Source organism: Camellia sinensis, chromosome 8, assembly GCF_055761805.1.
Source record: "Camellia sinensis isolate YWXY chromosome 8, ASM5576180v1, whole genome shotgun sequence".
In the NCBI taxonomy this organism is placed as follows: domain Eukaryota; kingdom Viridiplantae; phylum Streptophyta; class Magnoliopsida; order Ericales; family Theaceae; genus Camellia; species Camellia sinensis.
Window position 1 is genome coordinate 135,039,744 of NC_138968.1, and position 18,977 is coordinate 135,058,720.

The 18,977-nt window shown below is 42.4% G+C and overlaps 1 protein-coding gene across 1 annotated transcript; it reads right to left on the bottom strand.

Annotated features, from left to right (window-relative positions):
* Positions 1-10,109: 10,109 nt before the first annotated feature.
* LOC145798076 (uncharacterized) lies at positions 10,110-10,979 on the bottom strand. Its single transcript, XM_082885543.1, has one exon. It carries the CDS (start codon positions 10,977-10,979, stop codon positions 10,110-10,112), a length of 870 nt encoding a protein of 289 aa, XP_082741669.1.
* Positions 10,980-18,977: the final 7,998 nt, after the last annotated feature.

An 18,977-nucleotide genomic window follows, 5' to 3' on the forward strand; every position in this document is an offset into this window, starting at 1 on the left:
TAACACTTAGTTACAACAAAAGAGTACTAACTCATTTACACATTAAGCCCTTGGCTTGAATATACATGTAATACATCAAGAAACTCAACAACAAAAGTCTGCCCGCCTCTAGCCTCCCAAGCTACGTCCTTGGAGGTGGCATGCTACCTGTACCTGAAAATGATATTCCCATATAAGGTGAGCCACAACCCAGTAGAGATATGCTAAACACAGTATGAGCAATGACTAAGACATTAGCAATTGATAAATGTTCAATTTTCATAAACCAATTCATAATCCATTTCCATTTCTTATCAATTTCACAATTTCCATCAATGGCTCAGAACCTGGCCAACCACTTATATGAGACAAAGACTCATATTAAACATTTTCCATTTTTACAATAGATAAACACACTGGTTATATCAATATCTCAGCAGATAAGCATACAAGCTGTATCCACATTTCAACAGATATGCATATTAGCTATATCAACACTTCCAATGACAAGCATATGAGCTGTATCAACACATTTTCTGACAAGCATATGAGCTGTATTAGTGGAGTCCATCCCCTATCTCCTCCAAACAACATCCGGTTTAGAGGTCCATCCCCTATCTTCCCCTAAACCATGGAGTACATCCCCTATCTCCTCCCACACACACACAATGCATATATACACAAAGGTCATATACACAATCAATCAATACATAACATTAATGTATTCTATCAACCGTCATACTCTACGACATGTCCAACTGATTAGTTTTAGTTTGCCTAATCATCATGCATTGTCTACAACAATCAAAACTACCCTCCACCGATAGCCCAAGCAATTATTTCTACACAGATAATAAAAGCTCCAACAGATAAAATATCAATGCTTTCAAAAGCGAGCGATTTATAAATCCAACTCCATCATTTCACAACATAATGAACCAATTTCATTATTTCCAACACAATTCCATAAGTTCACAATTTTCCCAGATTAATTATGCCAATTAATTTATACCACAAATTAGGGTTTTCTACCCCCTTTCCCAATATTGACCCAATGGCCTAATATCAACAACCAACAACTATATCATCACTTTGAAACCCAAAATACAAGTTATGAGCCCAAAATCACAAAACCCTTTTTTACACATTTTGAAACCCTAAGTCCCAAAATTTCCCATGTTCAACATTCTATCAAAACAACTAAAAATCTAGGTCAAAGACCATAAGAGTGAGTAGGAATCCCTACCTCAAAAGATGACAACCAACGAAGAAGATGATGAAAATGAACTTGCTCCAAACCACGAGTTTCTCGGATCAAAAGATAGCCCTCGACGATCAACAACTCTTTTGTAAAGGCCAAAGGTGAGGAAAACACCCTAGCTAGATCAATATCTAGAGAGAATGCAAGGTTTTAGAGAGAGAGGCTCTCAAATGGCCTTTTCGGAAAAAGTAACAGAGAGAAAGGATGAGAAAAAGTGATTTAAAACTGCCCCACAGTCAACTGATATACGACATTCCCGCTCGAGTGCGAAAACTAGTCCGCTCGAGCGTAGATTTCTCCCTCCCAGAACCTACACCGAAAAGGTACTACCCGCTCGAGCGTCATAATACCCGCTCGAGTGCCACCGCTCGAGCGTAAAGAAACCCGCTCGAGCGTAAAAATCACACCTGCAGAAGTTTTGCAGGGACACGAAAAACTGGGAGTGTGCAATCCCCGCTCGAGCGCAAGAAGACCCACTCGAGCGGACTGCCTAAAAATTGGGCAACAAGGAATTGAAACCAAGGCCTAACCAACCTGTAACAACCCTGCCCAAAACATCCTAAAACTCAATAAAGCGGAATTAAAGGACGACAACAAGATAGATTTAACTACCAACTTCACGGAATCAAGTCCGGAACACAACAGAATAGTAAAAGGACAATCGGGATCGCTATACAAACCCTAGCTAAACCCAAATCCTTTCCACATTCACTATTTACACAAAATGACAATTACTTAGGTTGAAAACCATATTAAAGTGTAGAATATTCCTACCTCAAAGAGAGAAGATGAGCTAAGCAAGGATGGAACTTCAAAAGTGACGAAACCAATTTCTACAGAGATCAAAGTAAAGAGCTTGAGGAGTTCTACCTTTTTAATGAAGGCACATGGGTTGAGAAACCACTAGAACTAGGTGAAAATCAAGAGAGAGAGAGTATTTTAGAGAGAGAATCTCACTTCAAGGTTTTGAGATGAATGGATCTGAAAAAGTGATATAAAAAGTGGTTTTCGTGATCTGATATACGCGTAGTCCGCTTGAGCAGAGAGTTTAATGCTCGAGCGTCGGACACAAACTTTTGTTCCGCTCGAGCGCAAGAAGAGACCCGCTCCAGCGTAGAATGCATACCTCCAGTATTTTTTTGCAGATAACAGACCAGTCGTTCGAGTTCAAGAAAGGATGCTCGAGCGCTTACACGCTCGAGCATAGGAAACGCCACTCGAGCATGAAAGACACTCCTCCAACACTTTTGCAGACGTGCAAAGTACTGAGGGTTTGCAACTCCCGCTTGAGCGCAAGAAAGTCTGCTCGAGTAGAGGACCAAAATTTGCATATCCCGCTCGAGTGCAAGAAGGGCCGCTCAAGCGGAGGACCAAAAATCTAGGCAACACAAGGTTTGAAAACTAAGTAACCAACCTGTTCCAAATGCAACCACAACAACCCAAAAACCAATTTCAAAGGTGTACGAGTGAAGAAGGGGATAAACAACAAGACGAAAACATTAAACCCGAGTCCGGAACATCATAAGAGTCGGGTCAAAATCGGGATCTCTATAACCTCCCCCCTTTAAAGAATTTTGTCCCCAAAATTTACAAATTAAGTCTCAAAATCAAGTTTAGCTAATGCTCAAAATGACTACAAATCAATATTCAATGCCATGATCCGTCTACCAGTCATTTATTTTCACCGACTCGATACAAAAGTCCTATATTAAGATGAAATTCACAACTTTTCCAAAATAGTTACAATGTTAAATCAAATCCACATTTGTAAAATCTATCTAGCACATACAATGCCCTCAAAGGTGATAACATACACAATATTTCATATTCCCACCATATGTAATGTTCAAATTAAAGTTCAAGTTTTCAAAATCTCATATAGCACATACAATGCTTCCAAAAGTGACATAACACATAAGACATCCATAACATATACAATGTTTACTTCTTTCATTATCATAATAAAAATCAAAATACATGCTTAAATATCAACAAACAAGTCCGGATACTCCTCTCGGACTTCTAGTTCACACTCCCAAGTCGCTTCCTCGACCCCGTGATGTTTCAACAATACTTTTACTAAGGGGATTGTCTTGCCTTGCAAGACTTGGTCCCTCCTATCCAAGACTCTCATCGGTCTCTTCTCATATGAGGCATCCTCATCTATCTCCAAGTTGGTCCAATCCAACACACACGATGGGTCCGGCTCGTACTTACGAAGCATACTAATATGAAACACATCATGTACTCCGAAAAGTTGTGGCGGCAACGCCAACTGATAAATAACCTCCCCAATCCGCTCTAGGATCTCAAAAGGGCCAATAAACCGAGGGGACAACTTCCCACTCTTCCCAAATCTCATAAGACCCCGCCTAGGTGATATCTTCAGAAAGACATGGTCTCCCACTTCAAAAGACAAAGGTCTCCTCCTACGATCGGCATAACTCTTTTGGCGACTTTGGGCTATAACCAATCTCTTACGGATAAGTGTAACTTTCTCTGTCGTTTCCTGAACCAACTCTAGGCCCAATAAAGGTGCTTTACCCACCTCAGCCCAACACATTGGAGATCTGCACGGTCGGCCATACAAGGCCTCAAACGCTGCCATGCCAATACTCGATTGGTAGCTATTATTGTAGGCAAACTCCACTAAGGGAAAATGCCTCTCCCATGAACCCTTGAAGCCAAGGACACAACCCCGAAGCATATCCTCAAGGATGTCACGCCCCGAAATAAACCCAACACGTATAATGCATCAAACCACTTTCATTAAATCAAATATAACCATTCTCTAAACCTTTGAATCATAAATCTCCAAGGTTTTATACGAAGGTTCCACATGTGGATATACATTCAATGATATGTAGAACACATGAATCTATAGCATGTGAAGCATCTAGTCTCAAAGCAAATAAAATGCCCTTAAGGGCTTACATCTTCCAAGGCAATAGCCCGGTTACACAAAATGGCCTCTCGGACCCACACACATTTAGCCCTTGGCTTACAAAAATTTCGCAACAAAATAAGAGCAATCTACTCTTCACCAAAACATATCCTTGCCCTCAGTTTGGCAGGATCACCACATCTTTACTTGCACCAAAGCCCCATAGGGGTGAGCATAAAGCCCAGTAGAGAATTCTTACAAAGTATATACAGTTATGTAAATTCTCAATGAATAATGCAATGTCAATGCCATGCCATGCCATTTTAAAGAAATTCCATTTTTTTTTATGCTCTTCTTAAAGATCTCCATTTTTCAATAAAAGTTTACAATCTCAACAATTTCTGAAACTTTCAATTTTAATCAATAGGGGCGGTAATACGACTCTGGTAATCCCTTGGTTGGTATCTGCAAGTAGGCTCCACAAGCACTACCAATACCCCACTTTACCAATTGCTAACCGAAAGGGAAGTTGTACCTCCTCCGCGTGTGTTTTCAGTCTTTCACCTCGTACACTCAGGCTAACTTAACAATGCATCTGCACCCCCTATCCGGACTTGCCAACGTATTTACCCCACAACACATTTCCATAGTTCTTATTACAATGCCTTTTTCTTTCATGAAGTAAATATCTTCAATCTAAATTCACAATGCATAATAATAAATTGAATGAGTATTCAATGCAAAGACTTTCCCTACCTCATTGCATTTCCCATTTCCTCTTTTCAAGGTTCTTCCACAAGATAACCATGTGTCATCAACACATAGTTACAACTTCTCATTTCACAAGTCTCAACAATTTAATCTTTTCAAGACTACATGCGATGTTTTCAACATTAAACTCCAATGTTTACAATTTTCACAATCCATGGTACACAACGATGTGCCACTTCACAACAATACATGTTCAAGTGTTTAGCAATCATGTTATAATAACATCTCATTTCTCATATATCAAGTAGATTGCTATTTTGTCAAACATAAGAAGAAATTTACTACCATTCATACTTTTGACACAAGAAATGAGAGAAATCCATAGGCTTGTTCATATTTTTCCAAAATCCCCCACTTCCTAGGGTTTTTCTTCAAAATCAAACATTTCCCATTCCTATCAATGAAACCCTATCAAAAACCATCTTTCTTGAATTTAGTAAATAGGCAAACCCTCTAGGATTAATAAAAAGGTTGAAATTCAAACCCATTTTAAAACTCTTTACATTTGGATCACAAAATCAAAATCAACACAACAATCTCAAGGGAACTTTCAAATCAACATTTATATAGCAAAACATGTGTATATAACTCACGAAATCCCTATCTTAAAGTTTGATGAAGAAATGGAGTTGAAACCCTAGAATCAAGGATGAAAGAGCTTTGATTTCCACCACACCAAGTGAAACTCTAGCTTTTAATCTCCAAAGCTTGAGAAGGAGAGATGATGATGATGATGATGAGTCTAGATCCAAGGGATTGCAAAAATCAAAGAGTTTTAGTGTTTGAGGAGGTCTTCTAGAGAGAAGGAGGAGAAAAATAGGGTTTAGAGTGAAAAGGAAATGCGTAAAATGTGATATAAACACGGCCAAAAAGATAGAAAAAAATAGAGTTTCAAGCTACCCAGACTGCCGCACGTGCGGTGCCCCTTTCCGCACCTCACTCCGCACGTGCCTTTTAGGCAATGTGCAACCCCCTGATGTTCAACCCTCACCGCACGTACGGCCCCACCCCGCACATGCAGCCTAAGGCCACTGCACGTACGGCCGTAGCCCAGCAGCCTAGAATTTTCTAGTTCGGTCCTCGGGCACTCCGAACTCGACCATGCACCCTCTGAAACAAGTGAAACTCAACACTGAGCGAAAACAAGAACAAGGACTTTAATTTCAAGAATTATTTACGGACGTTTTAAACTCAACGAGAGTAAAAGAGGACAAAGTGAAGAGGAAAGAAAAAGAAGGAAAATTAAGACCCGGTCGTCATAACCTCCCTACCATAGGAAATTTCGTCCCCGAAATTTAAACAAACCAACCAAGAAGGCTCTAGCAATTATGGCCAACAAATCAAACAAAGAAATCTGGCAGTTTTAACTACGCTTTCAAGATTTCAAGTAGTAACACCGATATTCAATCAACGCTTATCATGTTTATCTTTATTATTACATCAAAATTGACAATTACTCATTGTAGGCATTTGAAACGAAACATTTTAACAAAATTTCATCCTTTCACAATCTCATGCTTAGATTAACAATTCATACAACAACATGTGATCAACATCTCAACACTTTTTTCCCTTCAACACTAGGGGACATTACAAATTTAAGACAAAACAACTAAACATGCTCAAATAAATCCGGATACTTGGAGTGGACCTCCGCCTCCCGTTCCCAAGTCGCTTCCTCAATTCCATGATGTCTCCACAACACCTTCACTAACGGTATGGTTTTGCCTCGTAACACTTGCTCTCGGGTATCTAAGATCTGAACCGGTCGCTCCTCGTAAAAGGTCTCTTCATCTACCTCCAAATCAATCCAATCTAACACATGAGAAAGGTCGGGTTCGTACTTCCTAAGCATGGACACATGAAACACATTGGGAACTCCCGAAAGTTGTGGCAGTAAAGCTAACCGGTATGCCACTCCCCTAATTCTCTCCAATATCTCGAAAGGTCCAATAAACCTCGGAGACAACTTTCCACTCTTGCCAAATCTCATTAAACCCTGCATAGGTGAGATCTTAAGGAAAACATGGTCACTTATTTCGAAAGATAAGGGTCGTCTGCTCTTGTCGGCATAACTTCTCTGTCGACTTTGGGCCGTAGCTAACCTCTTCCAAATGAGAACAACTTTCTCGGTTGTCTCCCTAACAATTTTCGGACCCAACAATGGTGCATCCCCCATTTCGGCCCAACGAACCGGTAATCTACAAGGTTGGCCATACAAGGCCTCAAACGATGCCATCTCGATACTAGCCTGATAACTATTGTTGTAAGCGAACTCAATCAACGGTAAATGCCTCTCCCATGACCCCTTGAAATCTAGAACACAAGCTCTAAGCATGTCCTCCAAAATCTGAATGGTGCATTCCGACTGCCCATTGGTTTGAGGGTGATAAGTGGTGCTAAAAGTCAACTTGGTTCCCAACGCCTCCTGCAAGCTTTGCCACAACCGGGGCGATAAAACGAGGATCCCTATCCGACACAATGGTTATCGGAACCCCATGAAGTTGAACTATCTCTCTAACATACAACTCTGCCAAGTGTTCAACTGAGTCGCTAGTACACATTGGAATGAAATGTGTGGACTTAGTCAACCTATCAGCAATTTCCCAAATGGCATCACTGCCCCGCTGTGTTCTAGGAAGCCCAACTATGAAGTCCATGGTAACGTGCTCCCACTTCCACTCGGCTATTGGTAAGGGTTGTAACAAACTTGCTGGTCTTTGATGTTCGGCCTTCACTTGTTGACAAGGCATTTGGACACATAGGATGCGACATCTCTCTTCATACCCCACCACCAAAACTAACGGCTAAGATCACGATACATTTTGGTGCCTCCCGCATGTACTGCAAGGTGTAAGTGATAGAACTCCTGAAGCACTTCCTCCCTACAAGATTCAGGTACAAATAGATGATCTAGGTAACGTACACTCTGATCCGAGTGAATGTTCAAACCCTTCTCTTCCTTCCCATTAGAGATTCTATCACGAATTAACTCTACTTTACGGTCACCTTGTTGTGCCTCTACAACTTTGCTAGTCAGGATAGGTTGAGCACTCAAGGCAAACAATGTTGCACCCTCTTCGGACTCTCCCAATTACAATTCAAACTTGCCGACTTCACCCAACATAACCCACTCCCGAATGGCCACACTATCCAAACTACTCACGGATTTTCGACTTAAGGCGTCGGCCACTACATTAGCCTTCCTCGGGTGATAATGTAACTTGAAATCATAATCTTATAAAAACTCCATCCACCTCCGTTGACGTAAATTCAAATCCTTTTGGGAAAACAGATACTTCAAGCTCTTATGATCAGAGAAAATCTTGAACTTCTCACCATACAAATAATGCCTCCAAATTTTCAAGGCAAACACTACAACGGCTAACTCTAAATCGTGGGTGGGGTAATTCTTCTCATGAGTTTTTAATTGTCGTGAACCGTAAGCTTCAACCTTTCCCCCTTGTATCAAAACACAACCACGCCCATCCCGAGACGCATCACAATAAATGGTGTAACCCAAGCCTCTCTCCGGAATGATCAACACTGATGCCATAGTCAATCTAGTTTTAAGCTCTTGGAAAGATTTTTCACAAGCTTCACTCCATACAAACTTAACCCCCTTTCTAGTCAACCTAGTCAAAGGCGCGGCTAATCTAGAGAAATCCCTCACAAAACATCAATAGTACCCTACCAATCCCAAGAAACTCCGGATCTCAAAAACATTTTTAGGTTGCTCCCAATCTTGTACAGAATCTATCTTCGAAGAATCTACAGTTACTCCCTCTCTTGACACCACATGGCCCAAAAACTTCACCTCGGTGAGCCAAAACTTGCACTTCTCAAACTTGGCATACAATTGATGTTTTCTAAGCAATTCAAGCGCTACCCTCAAGTGAGCCTCATGTTCCTCCTCGGAAGTCGAATAGATTAGGATGTCGTCTACAAAGATAACCACAAAATGGTCCAAGTACTCCCTAAAAATTCGGTTCATCAAATTCATAAAAGAAGCCGGTGCATTAGTCAACCCAAATGGCATTACAAGGAACTCATAGTGGCCATAACGCGTACAAAAGACCGTTTTCTGGATGTCTTCCTCCCGAACTCTCAACTGATGATACCCCAACCTCAAGTCTATTTTGGAGAAGCAACAATACCCTCTAAGTTGATCAAACAAGTCATCTATTCTGGGTAAAGGGTCTTTGTTCTTGACGGTAACTCGGTTCAACTTGCGGTAATCTATACCCAACCGCAACGACCCAGCCTTCTTCTTTGTAAAGAGAGCCGACACTCCCCAAGGTGACGTACTAAGGCGAATGAAGCCTTTGTCTAGAAGCTCTTGGAGTTGAATCTTTAACTCATGCAACTCTGCGGGTGCAAACCTATACGGCGCCATAGAAATCGATGCGGTTCCAGGCACTAAGTCGATGGTGAACTCAATCTCCCGGTGGAGTGGCAAACTAATAAGATCTTCGGGAAACACATCCAAGTATTCACAAACTACCCTTGGCAACTCAATTCAAGTCCCGTCACTCTCACTATCCAAGAGAGTAGCAAGAAGACCACTAAGCTTGTTCCTACTACAAGGACCAAATACTGGTGATAAGACCCGATCAACCCTGTCCCCCAGAAAGTAAAAACAATCACCACTCGAGGTGCACGCTGTCACCCTCTGACGAAAATAATCAATCACTGCCCGATACGAAGACAACCAATCCATGCCTAGAATGACGTCAAAACTTGACATGTCTAGCAACACAAAAGCAAACGGGAGTCTACGCCCGGCAACCTTTATCTCACAACCACGACATTCCCGATCTAACTCAACTGTACCCCCAACTGGTGACTCCACTCTAAGTGGAGACACTAATTGTGCCACTTCTAACCCCAATGCAGATACGAATGCAGCAGATATGAATGAATGAGACGCACCCGTATCTATCAACACACTAGCCAAGGAATTATACAAAATAAAAATACCTCTCATAATTGAGGATCCTGGCAACTGTTCTAGCGTGACAACAGCGTACACGCGCCCTTGTGGCCTCTGATAAACCTACTCATCCCTTGGAGCATAGGCCTGCTGTACTGACTGAGCTGAAGCGGCTCCCTGATGAACTCGTGAAGTCTGAGTTGAGTGAGCCTGCTGGTGGCTCTGAGTCTACCTCGACCCCGGTGCGCCAGATGTGCCTCCCAACTGCAGACAAGCTCTCTTTATGTGCTTTGACTGACCGCACTGGTAGCAAGTAGGCCCCTATCCCTACTCTGAGACTGACTCTGAGATCGGTTAGGTGGTGGTGGTTGCAACACCTGCTGTCCTCCTCCTTTCTGTGGACATGCAAAGGCCTTATGACCCGGTTGGCCACACTTGAAGCAAGAAAACCCACTCGGTGCACTCCTCCCCGGGCCCGCACTGGGCAAGAAAAAAGTGGATCTAGACTGTTGCAGTTGAGACTGGGATGAAAAGGTGTTTCTGCTCTTCTTGTTGGACCTATAGTCTCCCTGCGACCCTTGGCCCCTAAACCTCGAATTTTGAACTCTCTCCTCCTCGGCCTCCACGGTAATCTCTACATGTGTGGCCGCCTCCACAAGACGGTCATAATTCCGAATCACGTTCCCGGCAACTTTTAATAAGATCTTGGTTCTCAACTTCTTTTCGAACTCAATGCAACGTTGTTTTTCCGTTGCTACCAACTCTAGTGCGAACCGGGACAAACTAGAGAAGGCCACTTCGAATTCGGCCACAAACATGTTAAGTTGCTTAAGGTCTTGGAACTCCTTTCTCAACCTCTCCCTAGCAGTGGGAGGTAGGTACTTGTCTTCGAAGGCCACCACAAATGCCTCCCATGTCCGTTCTATTCGGCTCTTGGCATACTTATACCATTGGCCCGTGTCCCCCTTGAGATAGTAACTCGCAAGAGTTACTCTAAGTTCACTATTTTCTATATGAAGCATCTCGAATGTCTTCACCGTCTGTTCGAGCCATTCATCCGCTTTCTTTGGCTCAGGGCCACCATGGAATTCATCCGGTTTGGCCCGCAAAAACTCCCTCCTGAGGAAGCTCGCGCCTTGTCTCCACAGCATTCTCCCTAGCTTGGTTTTTCGCCCTCAAAATATTCATGGACTCCCTCAATGCCCTCGGCATTTCCCAGGCTAGGACCCCCATTGCGGCTTGACCCGCTTGCCCCAGTACCTCCGCTTGTCCCACTTGCTCAGCCATGTTAGCTTGGCCTAAACCCTCTTCTTGCACCGGTACCTCATGGACCGGTACCCTTTGCACACCCCGACGGCCCCTACCACATCTTCCGCCCTACCACCACGATTTTGAACCCTTCTTGACATCCTAATTATGGAACAAGATAGATAATTTAGCACATAAATCCAAATGTGCTCGCAACTTGCCTCACACGATAAACTATAACAATTATACATATTCTATCACACAAACAATTCAATTCACTCCACATAAGCACTTAGTCACATAAACACATACGAATTATCCTTTAGTGATGAGATTCGTCCCATGAGAAACCAAGAATTCTTAGTAGAATGAGTATTGATCAAGTACCCTTCTAAGAAGACCTTAAGGAATCTAATAGGCGCAAATAACATCCCAAAAGTCTAATTCCATACCCATATAGTCACATAAGCATGTTATCACATAATCACAAAAGCTAAACATTTCCTAATCATGCGAAATGAACCCATTGTGGTAAAACAACCACTCCTCGCAAGCCCTAAGTATTCAAACCCGGTAGCTCTGATACCAAGTTGTCACGCCCCGAAATAAACCCAACACGTATAGTGCATCAAGCCACTTTCATTAAATCAAATATAACCATTCTCCAAACCTTTACATCATAAATCTCCGAGGTTTTATACAAAGGTTCCACATGCGGATACACATTCAATGATAAGCAGAACACATGAATCTATAGCATGTGAAACATCTAGTCTCAAAGCAAATAAAATGCCCTCAAGGGCTTACATCTTCCAAGGCAATAGCCCGGTTACACAAAATGGTCTCTTAGACCCACACACGTTTAGCCCTTAGCTTACAAAAATTTCGCAACAAAATAAGAGCAATCTACTCTTCACCAAAACATATCTACGCCCTCAATTTGGCGAGATCACCACATCTTTACCTACACCAAAGTCCCATAGGGGTGAGCATAAAACCCAGTAGAGAATTCTTACAAAGTATATACAGTTATGTAAATTCTCAATGAATAATGCAATGTCAATGCCATGCCATGCCATTTTAAAGAAATCCCATTTTTTTTATGCTCTTCTTGAAGATCTCCATTTTTCAATAAAAGTTTACAATCTCAACAATTTCCAAAACTTCCAATTTTAATCAATAGGGGCGGTAAATATGACTCAGGTAATCCTTAGGTTGGTGTCTGCAAGTAGGCTCAACAAGCACTACCAATACCCCACTTTACCGATTGCTAACCGGAAGGGAAGTGGTACCTCATTCGCACGTGTTTTCAGTCTGTCACCTCGGACACACTGGCCAACTTAACAACTCATCTGCACCCCCTATCAGGACTTACCAACGTATTTACCCCACAACACATTTCCATAGTTCTTATTACAATGCCTTTTTTCTTTCATGAAGTAAATATCTTCAATCTAAATTCACAATGCATAATAATAAATTGAATGAGTATGCAATGCAAAGACTTTCCATACCTCATTGCATTTCTCCATTTTCAAATAACTCTACAATAATGTCAACAATCACATTTCCCATTTCCTCTTTTCAAGGTTCTTCCACAAGATAACCATATGTCATCAACACATAGTTACAACTTCTCATTTCACAAGTCTCAACAATTTAATCTTTTCAAGACTACATGTGATGTTTTCAACATTAAACTCCAATGTTTACAATTTTCACAATCCATGGTGCACAACGATGTGCCACTTCACAACAATACATGTTCAAGTGTTTAGCAATCATGTCAAAATAACATCTCATTTCTTATATATCAAGTAGATTGCTATTTTGTCAAACATAAGAAGAAATTTACTCCCATTCATACTCTTGACACAAGAAAGGAGAGAAATCCATAGGCTTGTTCATATTTTTCCAAAATCCCCCAATTCCTAGGGTTTTTCTTCAAAATCAAACATTTCCCATTCCTCTCAATGAAACCCTATCAAAAACCATCTTTCTTGAATTTAGTAAATAGGCAAACCCTCTAGGATTAATAAAAAGGTTGAAATTCAAACCCACTTTAAAAACTCTCTACATTTTCACAAAATCAAAATCAACACAATAATCACAAGGAAACTTTCAAATCAACATTTATATAGAAAAACATGTATATATAACTCAAGAAATCCCTACCTCAAAGTTTGATGAAGACATGGAGTTGAAACCCTAGAATCAAGGATGAGAGAGCTTTGATTTCCACCACACCATGTGAAACTCTAGCTTTTGATCTCCAAAGCTTGAGAGGGAGAGATGATGATGATGATGATGATGATGATGATGATGAGTCTAGATCCAAGGGATTGCAAAAATCAAAGAGTTTTAGGGTTTGTTTGGTTTGTTTTTGGGAGAGTTGTTTTTGAAAAAAAAGTTGGGGAGAGAGTTTAGAAATTTTTTTGGTTTGTTTGGTTGTATATTTTGAAAGTAGTTTTAGAGTTTGGGAGTTTGGGATGATTTGATATTTTGTTGTAATTGAGTAGATGTGTGTGAGAGAAAAAGTGATTGAGAAAGAGAGAGGAGAGAGTAAAAGTGATTGATTGATGTATAAGATAGAGAAAGTGATTTGGAATTTTTTTTGAGAAAAATCACACACCAAACAAAATTTTGGAAAAAAATTTCAAAAACAACTCTCCCAAAAACAAACCAAACAAGCCCTTAGTGTTTGAGGAGGTTTTCTAGAGAGAAGGAGCAGAAAAATAGGGTTTAGAGTGAGAAGGAAATGCCTAAAATGTGATATAAACACGGCCAAAAAGAGAGAAAAAAATAGAGTTTCGGGCTACCCAGACTGCCGCATGTGCGATGCCCTTCCCCGCACGTGCGGAGCACCTCTCCCGCACGTGTGGCCTTTACCCCCGCACGTGCGGTGCCCCTTCTCGCACCTCACTCCGCACGTGCCGTTTAGGCAATGTGCAACCCCCTGATGTTCAACCCTCATCGTACATGCGGTCCCACCCCGCACGTGCGGCCTAAGGCCACCGCAGGTGCGGCCTTGGCCCAGCAGCCCAAAATTTTCTAGTTTGGTCCTCGGGCACTCCGAACTCGACTGTGCACCCTTCGGAACAAGTGAAACTCAACACCGAGCGAAAACAAGAACAAGGACTTTAATTTCAAGAATTATTTTCGGACCTTTTAAACTAAACGAGAGCAAAAGAGGACGAAGTGAAGAGGAAAGAAAAAGAAGGGAAATTAAGACCCAGTCGTCACAAAGGATTGAATAGTACGCTCGGACTGCCCGTTAGTCTAAGGATGGTAAGCCGTGCTAAAAGTCAATCTAATGCCCAAGGCACTCTGCAAGCTCTACCGCCGCTGAGCTGTAAAACACGGATCTCTATCTTAAATGATAGTCACAGGGACCCTGTGCAATCTCACTATGTCCCTATTGTACAAGTCGGGAAGATAATCTACAGAATCACTTACGTGCATAGGAATAAAATGCGCCAACTTAGTCAATCGGTCAACTATCACCCAAATGGCATCACTACCCCATTGAGTCCTCAGAAAGCCCACAACGAAATCCATTGTGACATGCTCCCACTTCCACTCAACTACAGGTAAGGGTTGCAACAAACCAGCAGGTCTCTGATGCTCAACATTCACTTGCTAACAAGTAAAGCATTTCGATATAAACACGGCTACATCCTTCTTCATACCCCTCTACCAAAACTGGCAACTCAGATCGTGATACATCTTTGTGCCCCCCGGATGCACTGCAAGGCATGAATGGTGAAACTCTCAGAGAACTTCCTCTCGGCAAGACTCCAACACGAACAAACGGTTACGGTATCTCACACTCTGGTTGGGATACACAGTTAAGCCCTTCTCTACCTTTCCACTAGAGACCTTCTCCCGAAGGGACTCTACCTCAAGGTCACCCCTCTGCGCTTCCAACACTTGGTTCACAAGGATAGGTTATGCAACTATAGAAAACAAGGCCGCAAATCCAACGGACTCGCCAAGATGCAAGTCAAACTCTCCAAGAGTACCCAACATTTTCTATTCTCGGATGGCAATACAAGCCGAACTACTAGTAGACTTCCTACTCAAGGCATCGGCCACAATGTTGGCCTTTCTCGGATGATAATGTAGCTCGAAATCATAATCCTCTATGAACTCCATCCACCTTCTCTGCCTCAAATTCAAGTCCTTCTATGTGAACAGATAATGCAAACTCTTATGATCAGAAAACACCTCAAATTTCTCACCATATAGGTAGTGCCTCCAAATTTTCAAGGCAAAAATCACCGCCGCTAACTCTAAGTCGTGAGTAGGGTAGTTCCTTTCATGGGTTTTCAACTGCCGTGAGCTATAAGCTACTACCTTCCCCTCTTACATCAATACACAACCCAAACCTTCCCGTGAAGCATCACAATACACTGAATAGCCCAAACCCCTCTTCGGAATAATCAAGACTGGAGCGGTGGTAAGTCTAACCTTAAGCTCTTGGAATGACTTTTCACAAATCTCACTCCACACAAACTTGACTCCTTTTCTCGTCAATCTAGTTAGAGGTGAAGCTAGCCTAGACAAATCTTTTACAAACCGACGGTAATATGCGGCCAATCCCAAGAAACTACGAATCTCAAAAGCATTCTTAGACTGTGCCTAGTCTTGCACTACCTCTATCTTGGATGAATCTACGGTCACCCCTTCCTCAGATACTACATGACCCAAGAATTTAACTTCTTTCAGCCAGATCTCACGCTTTCCAAACTTAGCGTACAACTTGTGGGCTCTTAGCAACTCAAGCACTACTCGCAAGTGTTCCTCGTACTCCTCCTTAGAGGGTGAATAAATTAAAATGTCGTCCTCAAAGACAACCACAAAACGGTCTAGGAACTCACGGAAGATCCGGTTCATCAAATCCATAAATATGGCTGGGGCATTGGTTAGCCCAAAAGGCATCACTAGGAATTCACAATGGCCATACTGTGTACGGAATGCCATCTTCGGGATATCCTCCTCCCTTACCCTCAACTGATGGTAACCCAATCTCAAATCTATCTTAGAAAAACAACAAGACCCCTTCAGTTAATCAAATAGATCATCTATACGAGGCATTGGGTACTTGTTCTTAACAGTAACCTGGTTCAACTTCCGGTAATCGATACAAAGTCGCAAGGCTCCATCTTTTTTTTTAGCAAAGAGAGTCGGTGCTCCCCAGGGTGATGTGCTAGGGAAGATAAAATCCTTATCTAACAATTCCTGGAGTTGAATCTTCAACTCACTCAACTCAGCAGGCGCAAACCGATATGGTGCCATAGAAATTAGTGCCGTGCCAGGCGCTAAATAAATAGAGAACTCAATCTCTTGGTGAGGTGGTAAGCTAGTAAGATCATTAGGGAAGACATCTGGGTATTCACAAACTACCCTCGACAACTCAACTCGGACTTCCTCATACTCACCACTCAAGAAGCTAGCAAGAAGACAACTAAGTTCACTCCGCCCACGCGGATCATATACCGGTGATAAGACTCCATCCACCCAGTCTCCTAAGGAATAAAAACAATCATCGTTCAAGGTACATACAGTAACCCTTTGGTGGTAGCAGTCTATAATTGCCCGGTATGATGATAACCAGTCCATATCTAAAATAACATCAAAACTAGTCATATCAAGCAATACGAATGCAAATGGAAGTCGATGACTGGCAACTTCTATGTCACAACCCTGACATCCCTGTTTCAAGATGACCTCACCCCCAATGGGTGACTCTATACAAATAGGAGATGCTAATTGTGCCAACTCTAACCCCAAAACTGATAAAAATGTAGACGAGATAAATGAATGGGATGCACCCGTATCAATCAACACATTAGCAACAGAATTGCAAAACAAGAAGGTACCTCTCACTACAAAAGGAACAGGTACAAGATCTGGCGCTGTGACAGTATACACATGCCTTGTTGGCCTCTGGTCTACCTACTTACCTCTCAGAGTGTAAGACTGTTGCACTGACTAAGACGAAGAGGCTCCCTAATTGGCCCTCGAGGCCTGTGCTGATTGTGCTGGCTGGTGACTCTGTGTTTGCCTCAAACCAGATGCACCCGATGTACCACCCAACTATGGGCAAAACCTCTTCAGGTGCCCTGCCTGACCACACTGGTAGCAAATGAGTGGTTGGCCTTTACCTTGACTCTGGCCTTGAGAACGAGCTGAAGATGAAGCTGCTTGCTGCCCTCCTCCCTTCAGTGGGCACGCTGGAGACTTGTGGCCCAACTGACCACATTTCAAACAAGTGATATCTCCCTGACCACCTCTCTCAGAACCCCAACTCGGCACTGGAAAGGTAGACCTCGAATGCGCTCCCTGGGACTGCTGAGGGTTAGAACCCCTCTGTCTCTTATTATCTGACCATCTTGACTCGTCTTGGGGCCCCTCATCCTCTCTTATTATCAGCGTATATGATAGTCTCAAGGTGGGCTGCAGCCTCCACGAGGGGTCCATACTCCCTAATCATGGATCCGACCACTCTAAACATGAGCCCGGTCCTCAACCGCTTCTCAAACTCCAGACAACAGCGCTCTTTGGTCGCCACTAACTCCGGGGCAAACCTTGACAAACTGGTGAATGTGGCCTCAAACTTGGCCACTGTGTGTTCAACTGCACCAACTTGGAGAATTGATCCCTCAACTTCTCCCTCACTTTAGCAAGCAAATACTTGTCTTGGAAAGCGTCGACAAAAGCCTCCCAAGTTTCTCCAATACGCCCACGCGCATACTTCCACCACTGGCCCACGTCTTTCTTCAGCTGGAAGGACGCCAAGGTCACTCTCAAGGCCCCGTCTTCGATGCCGAGCATCTCAAACATCTTCACCATCTATTCTAGCCACTCATCAACCTTCAGTATCTCTTTGGGATCACCCAAAAACTAGTTCGGATTCGACTGAAAAAATTTCTTCTTCAAAACAGATGGCCCCGTTTTAGCTACTTGGTCCTGGACTTGATTCTCAGCCCTGAGAATGTGCATGGATTCCCTCAATGCTCCGGCCATTTCGCGGGCCAAGACACCCATGGCCTGCTGACCTACTGGCTCAGCCACATTGGCCTGCTTCCTCCTGCGCCAGAATCTCATCTGGTATAGGCATCTCATGCCTCCTAAGCCTACCACACCTACCGCCACGATCATGTCCTGACATCCTAATGAAGGTAACAAACAACATTAGCGCAATCACAAATGTGCCGAAGCTAAACCACTCACATCATAATACGATGGACAACTATAATTCACTCCACATAAGCACATATTCACATAAACACATATGAATTTCCTTCCCAGTTAATGATCGTCCCGCAGTGTTGCTAGAGTTCCAATTAGAAACAGCAGTGATCAACTGTTCTCTAATAGGACTTCCAGAAACCTGTAGACCCAATCAACATCTTAGGAACTAAATCCTATACCCATATAATCACATAAGTGTGTTATCATATAAGAACATAAGATCCACACTTACGTCTCTAACAAGCGAGACAAACGCATTGTCATACTAACCACTTCCCACGTACCTAAAGTATTCAAACCTGGTACGCTCTAATACCAAGTTGTAACGCCCCCAAAATATAATACAAATAATCCATTCCATAAGATCTATGAACATAATAAAATGACATACTTCATTCATCAGAGTTTCTATTACAAAAAGATATTACCTGCATTATATATTGATAAACATTCATTCTGAATCTATAGCATCTAACACAAGTTAATGATAACAAAATAAATGCCCTACGGGCTTACATATTTCCAAGATATTACTTGGTTACAACAAAAGAAAGAGTCTTAAGCTCTCTATACATGTAAAGCCCTTGGCTTAAATAAAGATCTAAACATAAATATAACAAAATAGAGCCTTCAGACCCTAGTCC